The sequence below is a fragment of the Neovison vison genome, chromosome 10 (assembly GCF_020171115.1).
Source record: "Neovison vison isolate M4711 chromosome 10, ASM_NN_V1, whole genome shotgun sequence".
Taxonomy (NCBI): Eukaryota; Metazoa; Chordata; class Mammalia; order Carnivora; family Mustelidae; genus Neogale; species Neogale vison.
In genome coordinates, this window is record NC_058100.1 from 70,478,582 (window position 1) to 70,490,550 (window position 11,969).

Here is an 11,969-nt window from a genome sequence, read left to right on the forward strand (position 1 = left end):
AGCAGAGGTTAGGGTTTGGGTAATCTGAGCAACCTGGATGGTTGAGGGGGTGCTGCTAGATGTCACTGGGGCTGAGCAGAATGGGTCCCAGAGGGACTTCAGCAGACAGCTGCCAATTCCTTAGACCTCCGTTCGGGACCCCGAGCTCCTGCCTGGAACCACCCTCATCCATCTTTCCAGACTCCCTGTCTTCTCTTTCTTCTGAGCACTCACAGCCAGAGCTACAGAAATGACCAGGAGCCTGGTTTTTAATGGAGAAGCTGTGATGCCTGGGGGCACTCTACAGGTCAGGGAAGCAGTGCAGGGCTGCGGCAGAGAGCCAGACAGGAAGGTGCTGCCACACCTCTTCCTCCCCAGCTCAGCTAGCTGGGGTCTCTACCCTGCGAGGGAGAGGTCTTCAGACACGGCTGTGTGTCCTCTCAGGTGTCTGTTTAATCCCAGTTCCAGAGGAGGGCACTCAGGCTGGAGGGGAGAGGTGGGAGCAGGATGGGAGGCTCCAGAAATGCAGGGTGGGAGTCAGAGAGGGGAGCCAGGCTGGAGGGAGGAGCGGGAAGCGGAAGCCCAGAGCACAGAGCAGCAAGCCGGCCTGTAGGGAAAAAGAGGCAGAAGCTATCTTACAGATTTCCCTGGGGGACGTGCAGTTCTGGGACTTCTCACCCCTAGCACCCTCCCCCCTACCCCCATCCAGGCTGGACCATCATCCAGAAGGGCTTGTATAAAGCCTCAGCTTCTCAGCCCAGGGCCCAAGCTAAGCTCCCCATCCCTTTCAGAAGCCCTACAGTGGCTCCTCTCCCTCAGCTGGTTAATTCCCACTTCCGTGCTTTCCTGGCACCTCGGCCTTGAAACAGGCCCTTCTCCTGTACCTGCTAACCCTTGCCCATCTCTTCCTCAGAGAGCTCAGGGCTCTGGAAGGCCTCCTGTGCCAGGGCAAGACAGCAGGCCTCAGCATTCTGTGGAGCTTTTATGTGGCCTAACGTTGCTGCTTTCTCTAGCAATTTCCTCAGGGATGGCAGGGGGTGATCTTGTCTTCTCTGAATGGAACCCCCCTGAGGCCAGGGACTCTGAGTTTGGGATACTTTGCCAGGAGGTATTTTTAAAAGCTTAGACTCTGAGAAAGAGCTGGAGGGTCCTCAGGGATCATCCAACCCAGTGGATCTCAGGGTCTTGGGGAGAATCACCCAGATTCTGGACCCACCCCCAGAGTTACTGATTCAGCGGCTCAGGGGTGGAGTCGGAACCTTGCTGGCGGTACCGGTATACCTTGACTGAGAACCTCCAGCTTTGGAGATGAGGGGAGCAAATACTGCCCCAAAGCAGAAATGATCTGCCCAAGGTCTCCAGGGGCTGGAGCCAGGACTGAGTCGACCCAAGCTGACCCCCATCAACGTACCACACTGGGCCCGAACCAACAGCCATCGTCCTAGAGCTCCTATTGTCTATTAGAGGTTGGTGGGCCCCAGAAGAAGGGAGCTCGTCTCTAGGTACCTCTACTGTGAGGTTGGAGACTTGGCGGCGTCAAACATCTTCTTCCGGCCTTCCATCCCGGACATGGCCTCCACGTTCTTCCTCCAGTCACCCACCTCCACAGGCCGCTCCTATGGGGGGCCACACACACACATGTTGGAGACCAAGCAGGCCGGGGGGCAGCTGGGGGCCCTCCAGGCACCAGAGAAACTAGGTGAGGGAAAATCAGCCTCTTTGACAAGAGGAAATCCCAGCACCCCTGCCCCACGGGTGAGGCCCAAGGACAGATTTGGGGTAGACAAGGGACAAGCTGAGGTTTCACTGGAAGAAGGAAGCTGTGTCAACTGGGAGTTCTGGATGATCGCAATGGGGTGCCGGCGTCAGTTCCCACCCTGGTAAACCACAGCCCAGCCTTGCCTCCAGACCCACGCCAACCTCCTGGTCTGGTGCTCAAGGCAAGCTCAAGGCCACCTCTTCTAAGAAGCCTACCTCCTCCTAAACTGGCTCATTTTCCATTTCACCAGCATACAACCTGCCATTTCCTCTCTCTATGAAGCCCCTTGGGCCGAAGACCATGTCTTTCATCCATGTTCCTTCTAGAGCCCATCCATTCTGAGTACATATATCGAGTTCAATCAGCTCTGAGTGATTTGTTGCTGAATGAGTGATTGAACTCAGTTCTCCAATGTCTGTGCTCATGTGTCCAATGGCCACAATGACCTAATGACCTGCTGTCTTTTTTCCCCTCTAGTGACAGAGGGCACTATCTCCCTGGTCACCCTAATTGCACATTCTCTTCACACCTGGGTGCTGTTTCTACTTTCTTATTCAGTCTGGCTTCCTCTGGGTCCCAGTTTCCTCCTCAGATTGAGAGCAGCCTGAGGGAAGGGAGCAAAGAGATTTTCTTTCTCCCAAGGAAAATCACAAGACTCCATCACTCCAAGAGGGTTCTAGAATGTTCTATCTGGCTGCCTGGCCTCCAACAGGAGCTCCTGCCTGAGGTTATGTGACAGAGTGACAGGTGATAGGACAGGGGGTGAAAGGTTCTGAGAAGAAGGGTCCTCACCTTCTCTGTGTCTTCCTTCTTTACTGACTTCAGGTTGGCCCGCAGATCCATAGACACCTTGTGCTTGGAGCCCAGTAGGGCCCGGAGCATGGCGTCAGCCGAGACACGGACCCGACGCAGTGGTGGACGCTTGAATTTTCCACGGAGGTCCAGCACCTTCAGCTTTAGGTCCTTAATCTGCAGGTGAGAAGGAGCAAGAGTCCAATGGTGAGGGAACACCCCAGAGCACCCTTCCTGAGGGTCTCAGACTTCTAAGGTTCCAGCCAAAGCTACACCCCACATTCTCCAGCTTCCAGGCCAGACCCTCTGGGACACTCAGACCCACCCATCCCTTTCGGAACAGGCACAGGTGTTTGTTGATAAATGAATGAGTAAATGGACAGATAAAGCACATCTCTGTCATGTTAACGGGAATAGATGGGGCAGTCCTACCAAACTCAGCACAAGTCTGGCTTGGAATGCTCTTCGCAGTGTGGGGCTGCTTCCTCCTATCCCTGTGGCCCATTCCTGCTTCTAACTAGTCCCTCCCCGTGAGCCTTCAAAGCAGCTCATTGAGAACACAGCCTTGACCCAATCAGGTGGATAAACCCCCAAGTCCTACACCCCCTAGGGGAAGTTCCGAGGGTGCTATCTCTGGAGGGAATTCTGGGGAGATTAGTGATGCCACAAATCATCATTTCTGCTGGGGAGAAAAGGGAAGAGAGTAATCTCTGATCCCGCTCCACCCCCTCCTCCCTGCTCAAACAAGCACCCAGGAGTAGCCGCCAGAGCAGCAGGAGCTCTGCCCCACCACATGGGAGGAGAGTCTGCACGGAGCTCCTACTCCCACACCCCACGCCGAGGGAACGCTGAGCACCGCAGTGGGGCGGGGGGTAGCCACCAGCCCTGGTCCCACAACCACCACTGTGTGACCCAGACCAAAGTTCTCAGCCTCTCTGAACCTCAGCGTCCTCCTTTGCAAGGTGCAGATAATAGCATCTGCTTCATCCAGAAGAGCGTAGGGAGGATCAAAGGATGCAGTGCACATGAGAGCCATCCACAAAGGGAAGAGGTTATTAACCAGCATGTGATTGTTGGTGTGGGTGAGCAAAGAGGGCAGCTCCTCTTAGACCGAAGAGCCTGCATGGCAGGTAGGGAGGAAGTCTGTGCTTTTCATCTGTGTGATTATCCTCTCCCTGCCCATCTCCAGCCCTTTGGGGCCGGACTGGAGGGACCAGAACTTCCCACGTGGTCACTTGCCAAACCCTGCAGAAGGAGGGGGACCTAGTCCAAAGTTCCAGCCTCAGTGCCCATGCCCTGCCCCCACCACGCAGCCAGCCTGGGCTAGCCATGCCCCTCTCCTCCTGCAAGCTCACCTCCCTGGTGTTGTGGAGACATTTGGCCTCAATGTCATATCTCTCCTCATCCACCACCTCCACCTTGGCATGCAGGTCCCGGCACAGGTCCTGGGGAAAGCAAGGTTCGTCGCACAGGAACAGAAGAGGGGAGAGGAGTCATTTGGACCCCAGCCTCCCTTTCTGCCTCCTTGCCCGGTGGCTTTGCAATACCTACATTCTGGAAAGGAGCTGATACACCCCTTCCCTCTGAGGTTCATGGCTGCTAAGAGCTCCCTGCGTAAACCCTTTGTTTTTCTTTCTGAATGTCATCGTTTTCTTTAAAAAGTTTTCTTACAACAAAAACAATATAAGCAGGGGCGCCTGGATGGCTCAATGGGTTAAAGCCTCTGCCTTTGGCTCAGGTCACGATCTCAGGGTCCTGGGATCGAGCCCCACATCGGGCTCTCTGCTCAGCAGGGAGCCTGCTTCCTCCTCTCTCTCTCTCTGCCTGCTTCTCTGCCTACTTGTGATCTCTGTCTGTCAAATAAATAAATAAAATCTTAAAAAAAAAAGAAAGGAAGGAAGGAAGGAAGGAAGGAAGGAAGGAAAAAGGAAGGGAAAAAGGAAGGAAGGAAAGAAAGACAGAAAGAAAGGGGATCTACCAGCACCACCCCCCAGAGGCCTGTGCGAGGACATGAGACCGTACTAGGGAAGAGCCCCTTGGGAAGGAACGGAGACGGGAGCCCCAGTGTTAGTGCAGGCTCTGGCCACCCGGGCCCAGAGCTCAGCCCCGCAGACTCACCTGCAGGGCACTGAGGGACAGGCCGCGGGTCTGCAGCGTGGGGATGCGCTCAGCCAGGTAGCGGGCCTTCTCCGCCTCCCGCTCCTCGTGCTCCTGCTCCCAGCACTCCTTGGCCTTGGCCAGCATCAGGCTCTGCACAGGACAGAGCCTGCTGAACCATGGGCCCAGGGCCCTTGCGCTTCCCACCCAGCATCAGGGCTCGAGGGGAAGGAGGACCCCAGGCTGGTACCAGCTTGGCCCCTGGCACTACAAACACCGTGTCCTCTCATGCTGGTCAGGGCCCAGAGCAGGCAGCTCTGGGAGCACGTGGATGAGATGGTCCCGAGGCCTGCAGGTGTGTGTGTGACCCGCTGGTGGACCAGGTGAGAAGGAACCCTGGGCCACCACACACGGTGTCTCTAGGCCCCCGGAGCTGTTTTCCTTCACAGTCTTCCCCGTAGCCACTTCTGTTCTGTTTCAGCCCACAGAGCTCCAAAGAGAGAAACTCTGGCCAAAATAATGCAGGCCCTCTGGCCGCCACCCGTGGATGAACGGCTGCAAACTGGTCCCTGCCTTCCCTCAGGAACCTGGGCAGGAGCCGGGTCTCCCTAGTTTTAGGTTTCCACTCAGCGACCACCTGGCTCCCAGCAATGGCCGGCCTCCCTCCTCAGCCTCCGCCCTTTGGCCTCCTTCCTCTTCACTATCCCCTGACCCTCCACACCCCCGCAGAGTCTCCACCACACCCCCTCTGCCTCCCACTGGCTCTCCCCCCAGAGCCAGCATAAAGCCTCACCTTCAGCAAGAGCTTGCGTGAGGCCGTGATCTTGGACTTTCTCTGATGGTGAGAAGGAGAGAGACGGGTGGTGAAGTAGAGGCTGCAGACGGGAAATCTGGTCTAGGCCGGCGTGCGTGTCCTCCAGATTCACCACCATTATACCCAGAATCCTCGCCCCTAAACGTCCTAAGAATCCTAACGTCCCAGAATCCTAGCGTTCCCCATCTTTGTGATTTAACCCCTCAAAGTCGAGGAATGCTGTCGTCAGTGACCGCAACCTTGACCTAGGCTGACCTAGGCTGAAGCCCTCACTTTCAATCCTGGTTCTAGTGCTGGTGGGATCCAGTGTGGGTCACATGACCTCTATGGCCACCTCCTTCCTCATCTGTAAATAAGGACGCCGAGACCCACCTTCCTCAGTCCACAGAATTATTACAGACAGAATGACATCATGGGTGCTCGAGTCCTTTGAAAGGCATGAAACAGACACACCCACTTAGCGCTCGGCACGGTAATATCCCAGTACCTCGATGATCTATCATGTCCGGAAACAAGCTGTGAATTTCACGCATCAGGAAGTATGTCTTGCTAGACATCACGGCTTTTTTTTTTTTAATGTCAACACCATCCATCTTCGTCTTTCTCAGGTATAAAAACATTGTTTTCTCTTCTTACTAAAAATACTTGATACATTCTTGCCCACTCTGTATGCTCGCACAAGCCTTCGCTTGCAGCAGTGTCCCTGCACCCCCCTGCCACCAGGGGAGGGGCCAGTAAGGAGCGCTGCTCAACCCCTAACTAATGAGGCTGTGAGGCCTTCTGAGCACTTGTAGCTCCTCCCGACCATGGGCTGTCGATTCTGGCTGCTGCCAGAGAGCAGCGGTCTACTGGAACTGTGCTGTGCGTCAGGAAGGCATAGTGAGCAGGCTCTAAGGGAGAAAATGGGGGAGGATGAATGGGCTTCGTAGTTCATGCATGGGATGTGGGACTTCCACTCCCACTGTTCAGAAGGGTTTCTTTGTCCCTTCCTCTCCTAAAGCGGGGTTTGGGCTACGTTTCAGGTTAGGGTGCTTGTGGGAGAAGTGGCCTGTTGCCACGATCAATACCACCCACAGTTTATATCCTGTCGTGCACCCATGGCAAATGTCTGTTGCAGTGTTGTTTCCCGCCTCTTGGTGAGTGGATAGGCCACCTCGTTTGACCATTGATCAATGGCAACTCACTTTAATAGGAGCCTCAGCAAAACTGAGAAATGTATGTAGCTATTGAGAAACGGTAAACTGGATTCCCTCTGAGAATCTCTGTGCCAAACGTCCCTTCTGTCAGGGCTGATGATTCCCACCCTTGTCAGACCAGAGTCCACAGCCCGATCCCTCCGGTTCCTGACCTTGCACGGGGCCCAGGCTGTGTTCTCAGCAGCCTCGATAAATCAGGACTGTTTCAGGGTCAGCGTTATCTGAGACCTGAGGGACGTGTAAGGACACCTCTTTGCTCCTCTCTCGATGTTTGGTCATTGGGCAGGGGTAGAATAACCCAATGGCGATCCCTTGTTACTGGACTGACTCTGTCCAAAACAGGATGGTCCCTCGGGCCTAGACAAGTGAGCAAGAATGGTGAGATACCCCAGATCTCACTTACCTCGCTTCAGGCATCCATCACAAGAAGGACAGGAGGAAAGAGCAAAAGACAGAGTGTGAATAATGCAGAAGACATAAGAAACAGCAGAACAACGTGGACGAGCTTGGGCAGTGATGGGGTGGTGACAACCACACACCAGAAGGACAGTGGGCATCAGGCAGGGAGACCAGTCAAGGGCTCCGGCAGAACAGAATACAACTCCGGTGGCCCTCTGGACTACTGAGTTCTTGCTGGGAGGCGTTAGCCATTGTAAGTTGGGGTGGAGTGGTGGAAGTTCAGGGAAGCCTCAACACAGGGTTCCGGCATGGGAAAGCTTCCGTCCCTGGCCTTGTGGGCAAATTCCCAAAGCTTTGTTCATCTGTCGAGCCAAATCATGACCTGGCACATGCATTTCATCTGGCCTGTGCAGACACGAACTCTGTAAGAGGCCACAGAGGTCTTCCCCAGGCAACCTGGAGCATAGGTTCTGCTCAAAGGCAAGCAGGACACGTGGTGACACAGGGGACCTAGTACTCAGGACTGTTTCTTTATGAGAACATGATCTCCAGGGGAGCTGCTTCGGGGTTTGAACAGATGGAGCCTCCCCTATGGGGCTGAAATCTGCAGGACAGGGGGTGCAGGGCGGGTGGGGCTACTTACACTTCAGGCATGGTGGTGGTCGGGGTCAGGTGGCAGCACCTGGGGGCACAAAGCAAGCAAGTTGTAACTTTTGTCTCCCAACCCAGCTGGGCCCTGGGGTTGTGTCAGCCGCCTGGCCCAGGAAAGCCAGACAACAGGAAGAAGAAATCAGACGGAATGGATTCCAACAGGTCCAGGACAAGAAAAATATTTGTCCATTGATTCTTCTTTTCATTCATTCCCTCATTCTCTCACAAGACAGAGGAAAATCTTAGAAATGCAGAGAAGCACTCTAAGAACCGTAAGTGGCTCTGTTGGACAGGTACGTAGGGCGGAGGTCTATGAACTACAGACCCCAGGCCAAACCTGGCCCCCGGCCTCGTGTTGCGTAAAGGGTGTACAATAAAGAATATGCAGCAGAACATACAAAACCTAAAATATTTACTATCGAGCCCTTTCCAGCAAAGTCTGCCAGCCCTTATAGGGAACAGAATAGAATCCATAGAAATCTGTTTGAAAAGTGAGGTCTGGGGCCCTTCACAACGTGCTGAGTTTAGAGTCTCTCCAGCGGACGAAGGCGTCCCTGCAATTCTGCAAGAGGGGAGAATCCGAAAGAGGGGGAGCACAGAGCAACGATGGGACTTAGGTAACTGCCATTTGGGCCAGCTCCAGGGGGCGCTCTTCCCGCGCTGGGCCGTGTCCTTGTGCCTGGGCGGGCGCACCTCGCGGGCACAGTGTGACTGACAGCGCAGGGGTGGGGTGGGGAGGGGGCCCTGCGCTGCCCCAAGGGGCTTAAACTAGCAGGCCGGGCAAATCCTGCAGTCTACTCTCATCTTTATCTGACCCTCTCCAGGCCGGTGTTCCTCTCTGCAAAAATCCGGGTGAGATAAATTGTTGTCCACTGAAAAAAGCTCTTAAACGCTTCGTTCAAACCAAATTTTACTTGGAAGCAAAACAAATTCAAGCAATGCGAGCCAGCGCCACAGGCTGAAAGGGGTACCTAGGAGTCCCGCGGCCTTCGGTGAGGGCCCCGGTCTGCGGAGCACAGTTCGAAGCCCCCCGACTGGGTTGTCCTGGGGCTCCCTTCACCACTGATAGTTGGGGAACCCAGGCCAAGAAGGGGGTCCTTGAGGTGGCACAGGGGGACACTCCAAAGCCAGACCCGACCCACCATCTTGCCTGGGCCTGGACAAAGAGCATTCCAGTAGAGGGTGGGGTCATGCAAAAGATCAGGGCAAGGAGAAGGACAACTCTGGCGGGAGCAGGTGTGCGAGGCAGGCATCCCGAGCTGGGTTGGGAGGTGAAGGATGGGGGAGACGTGTGTATGCATGGGGAGACGGGGGGCAGGACGTGCAGGGTCAGGAGTTAGAATTTGGCCCAGGAACCTGGTTTGGTGGGGGGGGGGGTGGAGGCGGGAGGGCAGAATCTAAAGGATGTTTGTAAAGTGGCTCAGTTATTTCATTCCAGAGCCACTTCTCTCCTCTCCCTGTGTGCCTGTGAAGCCTCCTCCCCCAGCCCATGAATGGGACTCGGCCACCTGTCCTGAGTCTCCCCCAACTGCCAGAAAGCCGTCTGGGCCTCCCACCTCTGCCTCTGCCGCCTGGGGAGGGTGAGGCCTGGGGTGGAGAAGGGGGAAAGGGAGTGTGACCCCAGAGTCTCAGCTGTCACCCGGGGGCACAGAAGGAGAGGTAGGATCCAACCCATAAATTCCCCAGATATTTGGCTGAAATTAGATTTTATCACCAGCTGTTTATTCTGAGGGCTCCACTCCTCTGAAGACAAGTAAGTAAGTCCAAAAAGAAACACGAGCTGGTGAAGAAACACCTCCAGGTCCTTCCGTCCATCACCACCGCCCTGCCATAATGCCATCCCCAGGAGGCAGCAGGTCTCGGCTGAGTGGGGATGTGCCTCCCCCCTGGTGGGCATTTGGCCATGACCCCGCCTCCCTTGGAGAGCCCACTGTCACCAGCATGGGGCCCTCCTGGCCCCGGCCAGCCCCGGTCTCCTGCCAAGCTCCAGGGTCCGCCCCCCAGCTTGCCCCCTGACAGATGCCAGGCCCCGGGGTCCCCAGCCTGTGCTCTGATACCCACCAGATGGGACCCCTTGACAGGTCCTGTGGAAGACAAGCAGAAACCTGATAAGAAGTCAGGATGCAGATAGCAGCGAATGTGAGGTCCGAGGGCTAGCATTCCATCTCCCCCACAAGTAGCAAGCGAGGAGATAATTAGAAAATCCACCGCTGGAGGGAGGGAGTGAAGGATGGCCAGGGGTTGACTCAGAGCTGGGCTTTCCCTTCCCCGAGGCCCTGTGGGGTGGACTGGGAATATCTACTAGCCTAGGGGACTGAGGCTGAGCGTATGAACGTCCGTGTGCGTAAGGATAGGTGTGTAAGTGAGTGTGTGTGTGTGTGTGTGTGTATAGGGACAGGAGCCAGTCTTTTTCACACCTGATAATCAGGGACACAAATTTCTGGTTAGGCTCATGTTCTTCCCTCTGCTCCCCACCCCCTGACCTTGGACCCCAGTTCAAGGGCATCCCAGTCTTCTTTGATCATTAACAAGCATTATATTCCCACACCCCTCACACCCTCCATCTTGAGCTCTTAGCAGGAAAGCCTAACCTCAGAGCCACTGTGGGGTCGACAGTCCCCCAAATCCAGTGGCTCGTACTGTCTGTCGTCCACCCCACCCCACCCCCCAGCCACGGGTCCCAATATAGAAGGTGTCCTCTGTTTTGCCTTCACAGACTCTCGTGCCCCAACCCCAAATGCTGTCACCATTGGCCTTCCCTCTAGAGGGCCCCACCAACTACTTTCTACTCCTCGGAGCCAGGAGCAGTAGACAGTGGGGCTGGAGTCTGCCCACAGCGGCTCTTGCTCTGCTATATAGGTGGGTGGGCAAGGGGAGCCAAACATGTCCCTCAGAGACAAAGAATAAAGAGGCAAGATGGTTTCCTCAGTCCTCAGGGGCTGGGGGCTGGTCTTGCAGGCTCCCCCGAGTCCCACACACCAGAGCCCCTTCTTTGTCTTCTGCTATAGGCGTTGCCCACCTTCATTGCTCGTCAGGCTCTTCCTAAACTTCCAAATGCAGCCCCGCCACCCCTCCCTGCTGATTCCCAATGCCACCGCCTTCCTCTGGGCGCCCTCTCCCTCCCGGACCTGCTGGGAAGCCTGGGGGTATAACACAATCCACCAGGCTCTACCCTGGGGCCCCTTGAGCAACCTTGTGGGCAGTTCTGCTCCTGGCTCTTAGCCTGAAAATGGGCAGTGGAGATTTTTACCTCCAGTTACAGTTTTGCAGGAGAGAGGTCATTCCTAAGGATAAAGGACTGTGGAAGCATCTTAGGACCGTTCCTCCGGCAAACCCAAATGTACAGGCCATGGCATAGGTCTTCCTTCTCCAAGCCCTGTGTCTTCTCTAACTCAAGCCCCGGTTTCTCTCTCTGGACTCAACCTAGATCCGCAGTTCTGGGCTGCAACCGCTTACCTCGTTCAGGCTCTGGGAGCTGGGCTGGCCTGTGTCTCGCCGAGGACTGCAGACTGTGAGGGGCAGACAGAGGGGAGGCTATGAAAACTATGGGCCACAGCAACTGGCCAGTAAAAATAGAACAGAGCCTCTGCCCCTCCTCCAACCCCCTCCCACCACACACACACTCCCCTCACAGAGCAGACACACGCTGCAGCACATACCACAGACCCGCCCTGAAGACACGTGTGTCCAAGATCAGGGTACACACAGATCCTGTGCACACAGAGGCCACCGACGGAGTCCAACCAGCACCCCCCTAGGGGGACGCCAGCTGAAGAGGGGAGAGAATGAGCGGCCAGACCAGAGGAGGCACTGAGCAGCAATAGCGGGACCAGTGCATAGCCCAGGGCTCTGGTTGGGGGGGCACCAGGAGGCTTGGGGGGCCCAACAGGGGCTGGGGGAGGATTAACTGTGTCGCTGACCTACATCTCTCACAAGGAAATGTAGAAATCAGATCCCTGAGCCCATACTACAAAAGCCTAAGAGGGCTAAAGACTTCATCTGGGGGTTCTCGTGTGGCTCTGGTCCATGGGCCCTAAGAGTTTGCTTGGGCTTGGGAGTGATGTCAACAGCATGGCAGGCGAACTCCAGCGAAGGTTCCTGGGGCTGAGCCAAGGGGCTGGTCGCAGCAGCACTCACCTTTATGCACGCAGAGTTCTGAGAGTCTGTGGACGCTCTGCAACCCCCTCCAAGTGAGCTTCCGGGAATCTAGGTTACCCGGGTTCCAAGCGGCACCCCACATCCCGCGTGCCTGGGACCCAGTAAGACTAACTCACCTTCTCCC

General features: G+C 55.8%; 1 protein-coding gene across 3 annotated transcripts; it reads right to left on the bottom strand.

Moving 5' to 3' along the window:
• Nucleotides 1–222: 222 nt before the first annotated feature.
• TNNI1 (troponin I1, slow skeletal type) lies at nt 223–11,185 on the bottom strand. 3 transcript variants are annotated; one of them, XM_044266326.1, is made up of 9 exons: nt 11,144–11,185; nt 7,680–7,718; nt 7,041–7,044; nt 5,421–5,462; nt 4,649–4,780; nt 3,886–3,975; nt 2,531–2,707; nt 1,486–1,595; nt 223–586 (listed from the first exon to the last, which is right to left on the bottom strand). In XM_044266326.1, exons 2-8 carry the CDS (start codon nt 7,688–7,690, stop codon nt 1,488–1,490), a joined length of 564 nt encoding a protein of 187 aa, XP_044122261.1. In that variant the 5' UTR covers nt 7,691–7,718; nt 11,144–11,185; the 3' UTR covers nt 223–586; nt 1,486–1,487. The 3 variants fall into 3 exon arrangements, with proteins under 3 accessions (XP_044122261.1, XP_044122263.1, XP_044122264.1); XM_044266328.1 differs by lacking the exon at nt 11,144–11,185 and adding an exon at nt 9,749–9,808; XM_044266329.1 differs by lacking the exon at nt 7,041–7,044.
• Between the last annotated feature and the right edge of the window lie 784 nt (nt 11,186–11,969).

What these genes read in the sequence shown, in the direction of transcription:
- TNNI1 (XM_044266326.1), bottom strand. An exon ending in TGTCCCTCAGTGCCCTGCAG is followed by an intron (nt 3,976 to 4,648) that starts GTGAGTCTGCGG and finishes TGCTTTCCCCAG; the next exon opens with GACCTGTGCCGGGACCTGCA. An exon ending in GTCTCCACAACACCAGGGAG is followed by an intron (nt 2,708 to 3,885) that starts GTGAGCTTGCAG and finishes TCTCACCTGCAG; the next exon opens with ATTAAGGACCTAAAGCTGAA.